Below are 17406 nucleotides of genomic sequence, written 5' to 3'. Positions count from 1 at the left end.
TTATTACTTTCTGTTTTGCTTTGTGCACTTTGTCACTGTCTCAAAATAAATATGAACTATACTTTACATGGAATTTTGTCATTCAACTTTTAAATTTTAATAGTTTGTGTAAAGCATTGTACTGTAGCCTATGATTCTTTGACTTTCATATCAAGAAACCCGTATGGTTCCCATTATTAAACGCCTTAAAATGACTCCTCGTATCTAGATAAACAGCGACATCTAGTGGTTATTGTGTAAAATGTCGAGCTCTCAATATGTTTATGTAGGCGACCATGTATTTTACACCCCCAAATTTATTTATCTATGGGTTATTTATTTATTTATTAAGGCTTATATTGTACTTTTTGATAGCTTAACTGCTTTTGTGGTAGTGTTTTACTAGTCTTTTTGGTTTGAAGATGGCTACCTAGTAAATGTACGGCTGAACTTAAGGAATTCGTCGCTGAAAACTCTAGGATGCAGTTTGGCAATGAACTGTAGCTAATTCAATATGTACTTGATTTTTCTTCTTTTATCTTCTAGTGTAAATATCCCGTTAATGTTGTGCTGAGTGAAGAACCGCTTTAAACGATTCAGTGCGTGTCCGAACCTTACACTGTTTTAAAACAGGTCCGAGGTCCGAACCATACTGTTCCGACCTTAACGTTTGTTCAGCCCTTTAAAAAGAATCGACTCAAATGAGTGATTCATTTTCGAGTCGAGCTTCACTGCATCCAACCGGTCAACGGAGCCCCCGACATGAATATGGTCACAAAAAAAAATTCTCAGCCACGTATATACAATAAAGTCAGGCGATGTATGTATCAGAAATATTTCATCAGGGCTTCAATATGGGATGGTATTAGACTCAAAATTATTAATAGATGAACGCATTTGTTCGTGGTTCGTAAGATACATGCATAAAATGTATTCAGTAGCCTACATGGATAATTGTGCGTGAATCTATGAATCATTTTAAGTCTAATGTCATCCAATATGATAACCTGTAGAGAATAACAACTAGGGCTCATTTAGTGGCTACTACATGGCTAATAGGATTATGTCCCTAAGAGGAGGGGGGGGGTGTAAACACACCGGCTCGGTCTCAAAAACCTACTGAGCTGTCTAGTTAGCTACATAACGTTTTAGGACATAACAATCGCATCTCGGGACAGCCGGTGCACACACAGACTCTCAGACCCCTGGGATGGCCAAAAGTTTCAGCATGCGGCTTGTCTGTGATTTTTCAAATGCTTTCTAGTTAGGTAGCTCACTTGATTGTGAAACACATCCGCAGACCGCTAGGGCTGAAGTCATGTGTGAGGTGGTGCTTGTGGTGTGTATAGAGAAAGCGCTTTGTTGACAGAGGCTTGGACACATGAAGAAGCTGCTGCTGCTGTGATGAGTGAAGATGCCCGGTGTTCCGCAGAGAGTGTTCGCGCTGCCCAGACAGCATTCCCTGCTGCTGCCCGCCGTCATCAACCCTTTCGTGCACGACCTTAAGTTAACCAAAGCCGATACAATCAAAGTGAGTGCTGCTCTCCATTTGTGACATGCCTGTCAATATTATTCTTCACCGACGTCATTCAGGTCTTCAGCGTATTAATGTGTCCACTTCTATTTGATTTGTCTATGATCCGTTTCCCTCTGCAGGAACTCTTATTTTCTCCTTCCTTCTTTTACTGATACATCTTACTGGTTGAATTGGAAAAGGGACTAGTAAATGCTCTCATCAAATGTAAAACGTTTAATTAGTAAGATAAGTAAACACATGAGAAATATAAAAATTCCCTCTGATGCAGAAGTGTTCAGATGATGTTACTTCTTGTATTTTACAATCTTACAGTTTTTGTAATATGGGAAAACAGTTTTTGTAATACGGGAAAATCACGCAGGAACGCAGTTCAAAACATGTGGTAGAGAGAATGTTATAAATGTTGCATTTCTGGTCATTTTAAATAGTTAATAAGATGTTTTTACTACAGTATAGAATATAAATATATAGATAGATAATGGAAAATTAGGCATGGTATGTTTTTAATTGTTGAACACAATCAAGATCTCTGACACTGTTTAAAAGGGGCTAGTTTACATGCTGGGTCAGTGTCTCTCAAACTTTCCCAAGCAATGTTTGAGGTAACCCAACCCCATCTTATATGCTCAGCTATTTTGAACTAATTATGTGAAAGATGCTTTTTCAAACTATTTTGTTTTCTGATTCCAGACATAAAAAAAAAAAAAAAAAGTGTATGTCCTTCGAAACAAGTATAAAACTATATATTTTTTTCTTGACTTTTTACATTTATTTTATTATTATTTATTTATTTAATTTTACATGAGTTTATACTACAGGGCCGTTGAATGTTTGAATCTGATTGGTTTTATTATGAATGTTTTCTTGGCTGCATTGCATGTCCACATAATAGTCTATTCTGTCAACCTGTTGCCAAGGATGGAAGATGCGCTGGGTTATTTGTATATTTGATAAGTTAATGAAATGTATTTAAAAAATAACTGTTATATTAATGTAGTGTGTACATTTTTTTATCTAATTTGTGTATCTAGTGTTTTCTTCTGGGAATCATCCTTGTGCCGCTCCGTGGCATTTTCTTGCTTCTCGTTCTTATGATGATGTGGCCGGTTTCTGTCATGATAACATTCAGACAGTCTCTGAAAGGAGCAGTGGAGCCCATGACTGGCTGGAGAAGGTAAAGATCAGTCCCTGTTCACTCATGTTAAACACCGATACATTTCACCTCCTACATTTCAGCACAAAAATATGTGTTCCTCTTTTGCGCTTACATATACTCCTGGCCTACTAACTAAACTTGACATGTAGCACATCAAACCTTGCACCTAACATTACAGATAGCGTTACTTCTTTCCATTTGTTGATTTTGTCTTAGTTCCTGATTTGTTCCTTTTGCTGCATGCTAAAAAGATAAACCTAAGGTAATAGTGGTCTGTCAGGAGCTGTGGGTAGAGGAAGGTGGGTTTTATGCGTGTTTGTTTCCTCTGTATTAATAATAGATGTGAGAGATGATTTTGATGATGTGAAATTTGTGGTTTGCATATCGGCAGTTACACATAATTGCTGCATTACAGAACCCCTCCAGTCTGTTTAATTCATGCTTCTCTGTAAAAACAAGCCACATGGTTTATTGCAAAACAGCTCATTTTGCTGTTTCTCGTTTCTTCTTGAATTGACCACACCGATCAGATTAATGAAGTCTTAGCGTAGGAGGTAGCACGGCGGTTGGAGGGATGTGGTTATTCTCTAAAATGATGCAACAATGTGCTGATCTGACATCCGATGAGCACAAGGTGTCAAAGCCGTTAGTATGTTGGACTAATTAATGTCATTATCCAGTAAAATTCGTCATGTTTGTGTGCTTGTATATGTGTGTTTGTGGACAGGATCATGCACAAAAGAGTGATGACCTTTCTAGGTCGGCTGTATTTCTTCGGCATGGGCTTCAGGGTGGTGGTGAAGGGGAAGAAGGCCAGCAGTGCAGAGGCCCCCATTCTAGCTGTGGCCCCCCACTCTTCTTTCTTTGATGCCATTGCCTGCATTGAAACTGGTCTACCCTCTACTGTATCCCGTTCGGAGTCCCTGGAAGCACCAATCTTTGGCAGTATGGATGTTTGTCAATATTGGTCTACACAAAATCTAATGGCGAATGTTTTTATAATGTGTTCCCGTAGCGTTGAATATGTATACTTTGTTTATCAGTTTAGTTTCTGTTACTGCAAATTGTGAGTATCATAGACAACACATAGAGACAAATCCAAACAAAACCAGGGCAGAAAGTTAAATATCCATTATTGATGATAATTTTACATGTGTTATTATGACTATTATCATTACTTAGCATTCCCTTATTCTTCAGTGGGTAAGATGATATTATGTTCCCCAGGGTTTTTGCGCTGTGTGCAGCCAGTGCTTGTTTCACGCAAAGATCCAGACTCTCGCAGAAACACTATCCTTGAGATTGAGCGGAGAGCAAAGTCAGGAGGACACTGGCCACAGGTGAGCGTCTCTACTTCTAGCCTCCTAAAGGTCTAAATTAGGTCACACCACTAATTTACTGCATTACATCATACTCCGTGAAAGATTTCACTACCTCATTTAAAAAAAAAAAAATTCACATGTGACTTTAAAATGGTCAAAAATAAAACCATGTCAAAAAAAGGTTTTAAGAATACCATGTGAATCTGACCATGTGAAACCAAAGTAACAAACAAAGTTTTCCAACTTTTGAAAGCAGGAAATTACTGTACTGTACTTCCCCAGCTAGAACAAAGGATGTCCGGTTCCAAAACAATGGTGTCAACATTTTGGATTTTTTATTCGTTTATCCAGCTGAATTAAATGTAAATTTCTTTTTATTTTATTTTTCAGGTGCTAATTTTCCCTGAAGGAACATGTACCAACAGATCATGTCTCATTACCTTTAAACAAGGTTAGCAGATTATGTTTATTTCTGTTGATATTCTATATATTATGCATAATAATTATAACATAGACACTATAATACAAAGTCAGTACATAATGAAGATTGTATATTGACTGCACCATATGGAAATCTTATTGTCTGTTATCAGATAACTGCTTTTACTAATGCAAATATATACAAGAGAAAGGAAAAAGAAACTTTCATGGTGTTATGGGACATGGTTTGTTTCTGCGTACTATAAAAAGTAGAATGAGGTCTGAAACCAGCAAAATACAGCACATAATAGATAGACAGGAGTATTGTGTCTATGAATAGGTATTATCCACACCACTCAGACGTTATCCCTTTGAGTCTGTGACATTTATTTAAATATATATATATATATATATATATATAAAGAACTGTGTTTGCAGTAGGATACATTAATTTAGCGGTTCAGAGTGATTATATTTATTTTTGTATTATGTGAGATTTATAGATTTCTCTCTACAATCAAGTCATATCATTAGACGGTGTTTGCTTGATTGATAATCATTGATTGTCCGCTTGAGAACCTGTCAGATAGCTATGACCTCATATGTAGGGCATGGTTTGATCAATGGAGTGTCAGACAGGGATTTAACAGCATTCTGAAGCATTTGAGAATTGTTCATGAGAATGAATGAAAGGTGCTTATGTGCTACTCTCTTCTTAAACTCCACAGGAGCCTTTGTCCCAGGGGTCCCAGTACAGCCTGTTCTGATCAGATACCCAAATAAGCTGGTCAGTATGAATTCAACAAAAGTCCTATACTGTTGTCATGATGCCTCCGCTTTTGAGTAACACAAGAATTTTAAATATATGTAAAATACAAATCCATAAATAACCAAAGATTACTTTAGGAGACCATAAAATAAGCATACAAATGCATACCAAGCAAACTGAAGGCTCTGCCAGTATGTCAGTTGAGGACTTTCATAATCTGCTGCTCTTGTGTGAATACAGTAGATCAAATGTTCATACCTCTTTAAATGGAAGGTTTCTTACCAAAGTGTGTATTTTTAATACTTATAGGACACAGTTACATGGACATGGCAGGGCCCAAAATCGTAAGTAGTAATAAATATAAACAAAGTCAGAAGTTTTAACACAGTTGATGAAATGCTTTCACAATTGGGTATTTTCCCATCACTGTTACAAGGAAAAAGTCACCAGAATTAAATATTATGTTGCAAGAAACACTCTGAAGATGAGCCAAAAATGATGTTTCATTTGTTTATTGGAACTGAAGATGAGAGATATTTTATATTCAAACCAAATGGGGAAATAACATGCGGTCTGACCAAATTCTCATCTTCCTCCTTACACGGCGAGACATCTCTGCATGCGTAGTGTTGTAGATTGCTTTCTTAGATAAGCTTGGTTTTGAGACCCTTTTGTAGTATGTTATACAAGAAACGCAGTTGCACAGTCATGCATGTAAAGAGAGCAATGCTTCCTGAAATGCTGTTGGTTTGGAACCTCACCACCAGTTCCTGTTTTAGGGCCAGACTACTGCTGCTCACACTCTGTCAGCTCTATACTACAGTGGAGGTTGAGGTCTGTGAGAAACATTTGTGTATTTCATGATCTCATGATTTCAGTATCTCAGCATTTTACCCCTTTAATGAAGAAACATGAATGACTAAGCTAATCCCACATACTATACAGCTAATTTCCAGAAAGTTAAGTATATGTATTGCATTTGTGTTTTAGTTTCTGCCCCCTCAAATTCCTACTGAGATGGAGAAAAAGTGTCCTATCAAGTTTGCTCATTCAGTGAGAGCTGTGATGGCTGAGTAAGCATGCCTTGTTGCCGTTTATTATTCTGTGTCTTTATAATATTATATTTATTGGATATTTAAGATGTGTGCACAATACAGTATTTCAGTGTTAATTTCTCTCTCTGTCACTAGGTCTCTGGGCCTTCCGGTCACAGACCACACCTACGAAGATTGTCGTCTGATGATTGCAGCAGGAGAACTGACTCTGCCTATGGAGGCAGGCCTCGTGGAGTTTACCAAGATCAGCAGGAAATTGGAGTATGACTGTGTATTTAATAAAAAAAAAAAATTGTAAACATTTTGAAACTGGTATCCCACATGACGCACCATTTAAAATCTTTGCTTCTGTCGTAACTCCAGATTAAAATGGGACAATGTGAAGAAGGAATTGGAGAGTTTTGCCAACATAGCCTGTTCCTGCAAAGGCGGCAGGATCACAATTGAGGAGTTTGCCGGCTTTCTCAAACTGCCTGTCAGCCCAGCTCTACAGGAGCTCTTCACTCTGTTTGACAGGGTGAGTTTGTCTATAACTAACCACATGGAAAAAGATAGGAAAAAGAGCATCACAGAACAGAAGCTTATAAATGTATAGAATGCTCTCAGATATCTGCTTTAAAGTCTGCTTAATAATATTTCCAAAACAACAAATCTACAGTGAATCTATGGTACTGGATGACTCTAACGGCATTATATTTTATCCACAGTGTGGTCTGTTTAAAGCATATGTTTTCTCTTTGTAGAATGGCGATGGGACCATTGATTTCAGAGAGTATGTGATTGGTGTCACAGTTCTGTGCCGCCCAGCTAATAACGAGGAAGTCATTCAGACTGTTTTTAAGGTACTGTAATGATGTCACAGATAGCACTGATTTTATTGTAAAAAAAAAAAAAAAAAAATATCAATGATCTCAAAATGTGACTATGCAAAGATTAAAAGAAGATTTCATCTGATAAAGATTAAAAGATTAAACATATTTTGTGGTTTGGTTTTTTGGTGCCAGTGGTTGTTAACACCTCGAGGTGGTTTACAAAAAAAAAAAAAATCATCAGTCATCAGTCATCAGTAGAACAATACTACAGTATGTGGGAGTACTATAGTGGGATTTATCGTCAAAAATATTTTCACGTGTCTTTGAATTGTTTCTACAGCTGTTTGACATTGATGAGGACAACTGTATCACACAAGAGGAGTTTAGCGGTTTGCTGCGTTCTGCTCTCGGTGTATGCGATCTTGATGTCCACAGCCTCTTCAAAGAAATTGATGCAGATGGATCAGGACACATAACTTATGGTCTGTATGCCAACTGTATAGCAACTACCACAGTGATAGAAACTGTCACATTAATAGAGCTATCATTCAGAGAATACTTCTTTTATTCACACTTTTTATTAGGTGGCCTTTACTACTATGTACTTACATTTAAATTAATAATTTGGTACAGTGCACATATTGTGTACATACATGTTTTTACATTGTACTTATATTTGAAAACATATCTGCATGTAATTGCATCTGTAATTGATTTATCTAATTACATTGATAATTACACTGTCGACCCATTCTTTACACCTTAACCCACCCTTAAACGTCCCCAAACCTCAATAGCAAAAAAAGTGTTTTGCAATACAATACGAACACAATAAGTACATTTGTGATGCAAGTACACAGTAGTTAAGGCCACCTAATATAAATTAGGCAATTTAGTAAACAAATAACTAGTACTATTATAACCAATTGTTTTGTGGGCTGTCATGATGATTACATTTGTTGCTACATTCAGTGTTTTATCATTAGTTTTTTTTTTTTTTTTTTTTTTTTTTTTTACAAAGAAACATAATTCGCGGAAACGGTGGCAGTGATTGTCTAGTTTTTCAGTTTAGTGTTTTTGAAAGTTGTCAAACCCAATTGTTGCTTGTAAGACTAAACTGAACTACACACAGGCCTAATACTGGCCATGTTAACTTTGGTTGCCTGTTTTAGTTGTATTAAGCGAATTACTCAATGCTAAATTTCTTTATACTAGTATCATCTTTATTAAACTAATTTTATTGATTTGAAAATATATTTAAGCATAATTGTTCCAATAAATGTTTAAATACAACTGCTCAGTGAGGACTCTCAGGAGGATTTTCCTGTGAAGCTGCTTTACAATCATGGATTTGACTTGACTTGACAATCTAGGCAGTATCACAATCCAAATCTCTTGAAACAGATCATTTCATGTCATGATTTAACTCGTCTGAATTGAACCTTGACTTTGGGCTGTCTGATACTAGAAGAGAACTAGCAGATTTCTAAGTCTGAATGCTGTTTATCAGTTTAGGTTTAAAAGTCCAACAGAAGTTTCCACAATCAATTATTTAAAAGCATCACCCCAGGGCCCAAGGCTTTTTTTTCCAATGAAAGTATCATGGTTAGCAGCACACAGAGTATAATATTATTTTTTACAATCACACCGGTGTGATTAGATCGTCCAGTGCGACACAGCATCGCTCGCTGGCTGGCGCTGAGCCAGAGACAGACGCTGCATTATAACCAATCACATATGATTCTGCTTAGCTTATGAATGCAATGGCCAATCAGAGACGTTCAGATGAGTTTTGTTCACTTGCTCGCTGACTGATTATGTGGCAAATTCTCTCATCAGAAACAACAAAGTGCAAATGTGTGTACGAATGCCTTTGAGAGTGCCTGAACTGGCTAGACTGAATGAAAATGTTCTTTGATAATGTAAATTGTATAATAAGCAACTTACAATATTGTCACATTAAATGCAAATTCAGTCATATTAAAAATATTTTATGGCATGACACCCATATCTGGCACTTAAGATAAAAGTCTTTTTATGTGAGGTTAATAGATTACACTATTAGTCTACTATTAGTGCCCATCACCATTTATTGATCAATTAACAATCTATAAAGGTGCAGACGCATTTAAAAGCTGCACATATTTGAGAATCGAGATATTCCCTAATGTAGTTTACATGTTTGGAAATATTTATAATAAAAAGAGAAAAGAAAAAAAAAACATAATCCTTTATCAGTTATACAGCATTACAACCCAGCCCACCCCCTCACATGCCCACTCAAAAATCAAGAGTGCATGACACCGCTGGCATCACATGATTCCATTGTGTGTATGTAAATGCCTAGGGAAATATATGTGTGCGGATTCATGAACACTTTCAAGTGAAGGCTTGTTGTCTGTCTCATCTATCAGTTGTCAAGGTTGAATCATGACTAGGATTGGTCTTTTGTAAAACTTGTTGAAAGTTTTGTGAGTTGATTTCAGCCGCATGCCAAATTAAATCAAGGATGTTTTCACACAGTGTCCTATTTCCCATAGCATATTCATATTATGTTATTCATTCATTAATGCCTGCCACACTTACTTGATTAGTGTGGTTTCTTTTTGAGTATCGAAAGAAGTATAAATCTGTAACTAATTTGCTTTCTCTATTTGTCTCTCAGATGAGTTCTGCTCCTTCGCTCTCACCCATCCGGAGTATGCCAAGCTCTTCACCACCTACATCGAGCTACAGCGTTACCAGGGGCTCCAGGGGGAGGAGCTCGATTTTGATGCCAGTTTGTCTGAGTGCTGCACTGCTTCTCATAGTAACCACCAAGAGGACATTACCTCTGATAAGAAAGATGACTGACGGCATGCAGCCATAAGGTTCATTTTCTGCCACGCCATTTAAACACGTGCATTAAGCTTGGCCGGAAGGATTGTACTCTCACATATGCCATGTCAGCAGTTTTCTGTTTACACCACCAAGTATTTCATAAACTATTCAGTGGTTTATTTAAAGGGTTTCAGATAAATGCAAATGCACACAGGCATGCTAAAATGTTTTGGCAACACTTTAGGACAGGTTACAATTCTCCCTATTAACTAGTAGCTTATTAGCATGCCTATTGTTAACATAATGGCTGTTTATTAGTATTTTAAGGACATATTCTGCATGAACATATTCTACATCCATAATCTTACCCAGTACCTAAACCTGAACATTACCTTAATAGCTATTAATAAGCAGCGAATTAGGAGTATATTGAGGCAAAAATCATAGTTAATGGCTGGTTAATCGTGAGAATTGGACATTGAAAATACATTTTAATCTTAATCTGCAGCTAAAAAGTAAATTTTATTGTTATAACACCACTCAATTTTTTAGACACGAAGCTTAGTTCCAATTCAGTTTTTATGCATTTTATTTGATAATGTCTAATAAACAAATATATATTATTTGAATATATCTAATCTGGAAAATTATTTTGTGATTGCATTGGAGATAATTGTGTGTCTTTAATGGAAAAGTATATATTTCTTAAAATGAATATTTTACAAAAGAGATTATTATACAAATACCAAGTTTCTTTTCTTTTTTCCTTTTTTCCCACTTTTCTGCTCAGGGATGTTGGTACAGAAAGCAAGTTGTAATCAAAGGTTTAACTTTGCATCTTGTTTTTATTTGCATTCCCATCGAGGGGAGATGTTGCTGAGTTAGCGTTCTGTCCCTGCTGCTTGTTCAGACTAATACTCTGTTGCATCCGCTGAAAATAGGCCAATTTGTGAGCAAACCGGCAACACAACACGCCCACAGTAGTATGCAACAAAGGGCTTGATTCCAAATGATCCCTCTGCAGTGGTATTTATTTAGCAATGCAGGTTGCAATTATGATTTTGTTAACACAGCAAAGTTAGCTTTTTTTTTTTGCAATTAAAATAATCCTTTGAATTTTAACTAGTATGTGTTGTCCCTTTTATGTTTGAGTGCATGAGCACTTGTTAGAAGAGTTTGTACACTCTTGTGAATTGTCAGGAAATACAGAAGAAAAACTGCTGATAAGCAGCCTGCTAAGAATACTTTCATACTGAAAACTTCCACTAGGTGACAGCAACTCCTAGTATATACAGAAAGCAGCTCGTCTGCATAAACGGCTCCTCATTTCCAAAGAAATCTTTAGTGAATGTGCAAATACTGGAAATGTACATCCACAATATTAGATGAACTTCTGCTTTTATGGAGTTTCAGAATGCATGTGTACAAAGTTAAAAATAATAAAATGAAAAGGGACTTCTCTGCTGTCTCATGTGATTATAAAATGCCATGCAATTGAGGTCAAAGGTCATGTTTCATCATCTTTGTTGCTCCCAAAAAGCAGCATAAGCATCTACAGTCGGAATTCACTCATTTTGATGTCATAATGTCACAAAGACTGTCGGGTATAGTCAGCATCAATGCAGGCTAAAAAAAAAAAAAGATTTTAGGGGACATAGTGGTCATAAAGACACCCTTTCTCTGTGTCCAGGAGTTTAGGCAGTTGAAATGTTGCCTCGCTGGCTGTCGGGCAATGACTTTGCAGTCAGCGTTTGGGCACGTACAGAAGGTATCCCACAAATCTTGACAAGCTTCTGAGGAAGCATGATTTTTTTTAATTATAACATTTTTATTTGATAATGTCATTTTTCTCTTGATAGCAAAATTGAGAGAGGTTTGGTGGAAACCAAGTGTATACTACAATACTAATTTCTTGCCATAAATGAAATCAAAAGTTCAAACTATTTAAAAAGAACAGGGCCTCAGAATTACATTGATTCATGATAGTGAAACACAATGCCTGCAACGCCTTTTCAAGTTTCCATCAGCGTAGGATGAAATATCTGACCTCTTTAATATCATAAAGGAGGTTGGTAAAGGAGAAACAGGTTCATCATTAAGTGGTTTCCGTAATGTACCTTCTGTTGTGCTGAGCTGCAGTATATCAAAACCAAGTCAATCAGTAAGAGTACTCAGCAAGCAACTTGCAGTGCTTTTGTCCATATAATATCATCAGAGGGCAGGTCAGGGACGACGATATGATGATGTCTTATGAGCAGCTAATGTTCTCTCTCTCTCTCTCTTGTCTTGATACAGCAGGATGAAGGATGAGATTGCACTCACTTCATTAAAGTCCTGCTGCTCCACACGCTGTGATAACCAGCTGTGATTTCCACCGTCAATTTGTTTTAACCTTTTCAGACATGACGGGGGCATTTCATTAAATTCATTTCATTTAATCACAATTGATGAGATTGCATGGAATCAATTAAGTCACATTGTTGTTACTGTTTCTCTCTCTCCGTCTCTCGCTGTCTCCATGTCCATCTTTCTTTCTTTCGCTCTCTTTCTCCCTTTTTTTGCTCACAATATTGCAGCATTCATTTTTATTTCAGCCTGAGGTGAGTCTGCCTAGTCAAATTGTGGGCAATCAGCCCAAGTAATCTGGTTTTATTTGCACAAGACCAAACAAGAGTTAGCTGTTAGGGCTTTGACTGGGCGGTCTGGAACAGATGAGGGGGCTGATCGGGGGCTCGTCTGAAAAGGTCAGTGCCGACAGGCTACACTGCTAATTGACGGGTTGCAAAATAGCTGCAAATCACTGACCCTTCACTCCCACTGTATGTGTAGACAATATATACATCAAATACTTTTCCCTTAGAAGGAAATGTATAGCATACTGCATCTTTTCTCCTCCTTCTCTCTCCCTAGTTCTTAGTTTTAATTTGTTTGTCAAAATGGCAGAATGAGGGCTTTAAATCGCTGTCTTATCATATTAACTTCTCTCTCTCTCTCTATCTCTCTCTCTTTCTCTTTCTTTCTTTTTTTTTTTTTTATTTGGAGCCATCACGCCTACAGAGCAGGAGGGCCTGACCTTGGAAAGAAGCATCTTATAGTTCCTCTTATAGTGAGAGCACATATAAAACATGCATTAAGCTTTCGCCATCTGTTGGATGAATTAATGCTGATGGATCCAAATCTATTCTCTCAGACAGAACAGCAAAAGCATAACATTCAATTTCATGCATTTCATCAGCACACCTGCTTTTGTTTTAGTATGACATGTAGTATGTTGCTCATAAAAAGATGATGAAATATAGTGCACAATGCACTGAGGTTAAGGCCTAGATATTGTGAAATAGATTCCTTGTAGCAAGGCATTAATTCTTGGTAAAAAAAAAAAAAAAAAAAAAAACTTTGTATATAAGGAAGTTCTTCACTTGTGTATCTGTCATGACAGTTGTGACACACAGATCAATTAATACTAATGTTTAGTTCAGTTGAAAGCTGTATGCTGCTGGATTTTGTAGGCAAGAATAGTTTTATAGTTGTGAGTGAATTGTTCATTCTGCCATCATACATCCCTCTGCACTCCTTATTAGCAAAATAACATTACTCACAGTGTAATTGATACTCAACAAGTCTGGCAACTCATTTAATTACAGATTACAGATCTTCTACAACAAAACTGTAGTGTGAACTAGAACAATGTACGTCAACATCGGGATTAGGATTGATCTCATGCCGAAATAGGCTACTGTACACAAAAGATCTCCTGATGTTAACCAGGATAGATTTAGCCAGCATTAAGTGATGGATTGTTGGTTTACTGCTAATGTAGGAAGTATTTGCCAAACATTATAACAGCTACAAAAATCTTTTGTATGGGATTTAGAAAGAAATGAATGAATCTCAATTTCAATCTGACCATGATCAATAAGGATTAGAGGAGCAGCAATACAATTGTTGACTTATTTTAAGTTCTTTTAAATATGTAATGTAAAATGTATACAACATCAAGATTCATTATCTTAAAGGGGTCATATGATGTGATTTCAAGTTTTTCTTTCTCTTTGGAGTGTTACAAATCAGCTTGATTGTGCATATCCCTGAAGTTACAAAGACTAAAGTCTCTAAACCAAAGAGATATTCTTTATCAAAATGAAGACTCTGCCATGCCCCTCTATGGTTCGTTCAAACATGCCCCCACGTCTACATCACTTCGTGGAAATATTTGTGTAATGCCGCCCAAATGTTCACGCAATGAAAGAAGGCGTGGTTTCAGTAACCTTAGTGTTGAAGCAGCCATTATATTTGGACTACCGAAAGTAGATGCATTTCGGAATCTTTAAGATTACTTACAGGTTACAACATAACAGAACCGCATTTTATGGATGACAGTTTAGTGAACCTTGGAGAGGAGGTAATTCTGACTTGGCTACGAAAATCTGGGGCTTCTGAATCAGCTACTGTACTCACTCACATCACAGTGGAGTCAGCTGTCTTAACTGTCCTTGGCTTGCATATTGCAAAAACATATGAGCTTCATCACTGTCTGTCACACCACTCTGTTCCCCTTTCAGGCTTGAAGTGACGGTAAAATCGGGCAATCACAATACACTGGGTCAGTTGGCCAATCAGAGATGACTTCGCTTGTCAGAAGGAGAGACGTTGTAGAAAACGACAGGGAATAGAGAACCTACAAAAATTTACAGTATTTGAAAAATACTGTGTTTTTTGTTGTTGTTGTTTTTACATTAAGGCAAGTCAACATATTCTGTTACACCAAATACACAAAATAATGATCTTTAAAAATCATATGACCCCTTTAACATTTTGGTGTCCTAATATTTTTGTCACAATTTCTGTTTTATACTGAGGGTTTTAAAGCAATATCAAAATGACAAAATACACAAAATTAATGTGTACATGTGTTAAGTGGTCAATACATGCTTTGTAAAAATGCTGAAACTTTGATCCAACATTATCCAAACTACATGTAAATACAATCATTAGTAAACGAAAAGGGCAAATGTGATCCTAGCTCACCAGTCTTGTACTGAATCACATGCTTGACCCAATATTCATGATATTGATCTGTCACAGAAATGAAAACGGCATAATTAGGGGAATTCAAGAATATTAATGTTTTGACATCAAAGTCCTTATTTAGTGCAATCAGTGACTTTTTACTGTAAGCCCTGGCACCGTTGATCATCTACTGCTTTGAGGTTCATTTAAATAAAATATATTGTACCCTGAACTGGTGTATAGATTTACCTCATGTTAATAGTCGGTAAATTTTAGATAAAAGTGAAGATCAGAGGTCAATGATTGTGTTTATAGCCTGAATATAAGATGCCCACAGATATTGTAGTGGTTCATATGGCAGATAATACCAGTGATTACTCCAGTCTAACTCCTGAGACTAATTGCAATATTGATGCAAAATATTCAAACATTGTTTATGCTTCAAGGAAAGGATGCTTTGCTCTAAAGGTGACCTTCTTTAGCATCACCCTCTCTTACATGTATGGCAACATCAACAGAAATGAAAGATTCCAGTTCCTTTGGAGGAAGAATGTGTATTAAGGAACAAATGAATAAATAAAAACCTCTAAACCCTGCTCCTTACTTTTGTTATCTAATCTGAACCCAAATATGTACAAAACTGCACAAAAACAGGCCTGTAAAGGTTTCATAAAAGAAACGCTGGAGAGCTTTAAGGGGACATTCATTGACTTTAATGGGATGAACTGATTGGCCATATCTAATAGAAATCGTCGCCTTTGGCTAAAGCGGGTGTGGAATTAGATTACATGTGGAACACAATGCTTTTACTGCTTCTTAGAAAACAACTAATTGAATCTATGTAGAAGAAGAGAGAAGAAACAGGCAACTCAAAGAGGAATAAAAACAGACTTTGGAAAAAAAAATGTAGTAGTGATGGGAGATGGACATAGCTCTAATATGTTTATATTTTATGAATTCTTGACAAAATACACAAGGTGTGAATTAAGAGAGGGATTTGGGAAATCTGACCCTTCTAATTGTAGAGGGGAAGTGAGCAGTATTTTTGAACACATTTAAAATCATGCACATATAAGATGATGATTCATATGACATAAAGCTGTTTTATTTTGCATGGAGCAAATCCCCACATGTTGAGATAATATGTATATGGCCAGATTAATAGGCCTACTATCTTGGTAACTCCAAATGCAATACTTGTTAAAATGTATTTATTTTCCACTGCACAATGTTTTAGTAAAGATGTAGATTACAAGATTCAGTTTGATTGAGTTTACAGACATAAGCAATGGCAAACAGCAATGGTTTGTTCCTCAAGCGCCTTCTATCCAGATCAGTCTTGGACAAACATTGACAATATTCAGAAATCAGAATACTGATTAAAAAAAAAATCTCAATTACAATATATTATACATGTGACCATAATACAAGCAAAAATATATAGGTTAAAAACACTAATAAGGGGAACATTTAAAATGGTAACCATATATATATATAAAAAATTAACATTTTAAATGATTTTCACTTGTGCCCATATTTTAAAGATTTATATTCTATATCTATATTTTACTACTATCAACCTTTCTTCACTCCACAGATTGAAATTCATGACTCAACTTCCTTTCTATTCTCTCTTTCCATTTCTGACTGCAGTCTCATTTCTGTTTTCTAAATAAGTACATTTTAAATGCCAACTTAAAAATAACCAGTTAATGTCAGTTTATTTAATTAATTTGTTTATAATTACTGAAGGTTAACACTCTATATCTAACAAATTCAGCCAACGTGGACCAGCAATATATATATATATATATATAAATATATTCCCTGTTAATGGTAGTATTGAATAAAACAGAAACTATAGATTCATGTTTGTTTATATTTAGTGAGCAACCTTATAAGTTACAAGTAAAACTCTTATGTCAAAGATTTTACCTTTAACCATGACACAGTCCTCCTTTAAGGGGTAGCCACACCCACCAGTGTCACATTGCATCAACCAAAACTATTTATTAGAGAAATAGTGTCCCTTTAATTAAGAATGATTGTTATGCTCTGAAAGTGTAAACCCTTTGAGCACAGTACAATCAAGCTTAAATGGCCCACTTTACCTGATGAATTCACCCTACATATAACCAGCAAATAACAAAACTAAACAAAAATACAAATACAAAGTATAAGGGGCGTCATCGGCTAAAATATAAGAACGTTTAGCTTTAAGTTTCCATTAAGTTATGAAATTATCTCTTAACACTCAAAGGCACGTTTTTCCTAGTTTAAACATTAGGGAAAACATTAAGGGAAAGTTCCATCTTATAATTTTGTAAAACATTACGAAATTGTTAGCCTGCTTCTGAATGAACGATCTGAACAAATAACGTTATATAAACGAAAAATATTCAACTAAAACGTTTCAGGAAAGAAAAAAAGTTCCATAAAAAAAAATATATATTTATATATTTCATTTTGAGCTGTTATTTTGAGAACGTTATTGAAAATCATATAACTTGGAAAAAACGTCCAATT

The 17406-nt window shown here is 36.0% G+C and overlaps 1 protein-coding gene across 1 annotated transcript; it reads left to right on the top strand.

Moving 5' to 3' along the window:
- Nucleotides 1-343: 343 nt before the first annotated feature.
- LOC113106044 (lysophosphatidylcholine acyltransferase 2-like) lies at nt 344-10992 on the top strand. The gene is made up of 14 exons (XM_026267572.1): nt 344-1510; nt 2548-2690; nt 3400-3617; nt 3900-4012; nt 4385-4445; nt 5143-5201; nt 5493-5527; nt 5963-6017; nt 6174-6256; nt 6374-6499; nt 6602-6755; nt 6982-7080; nt 7391-7532; nt 9716-10992. The coding sequence occupies exons 1-14, from the start codon at nt 1394-1396 to the stop codon at nt 9901-9903; spliced, it is 1593 nt and encodes a 530-aa protein (XP_026123357.1). The 5' UTR covers nt 344-1393; the 3' UTR covers nt 9904-10992.
- Nucleotides 10993-17406: the final 6414 nt, after the last annotated feature.

This window comes from Carassius auratus, chromosome 7 (assembly GCF_003368295.1).
Source record: "Carassius auratus strain Wakin chromosome 7, ASM336829v1, whole genome shotgun sequence".
NCBI lineage: Eukaryota > Metazoa > Chordata > Actinopteri > Cypriniformes > Cyprinidae > Carassius > Carassius auratus.
This window is presented reverse-complemented; position numbering and strand designations above follow the sequence as displayed.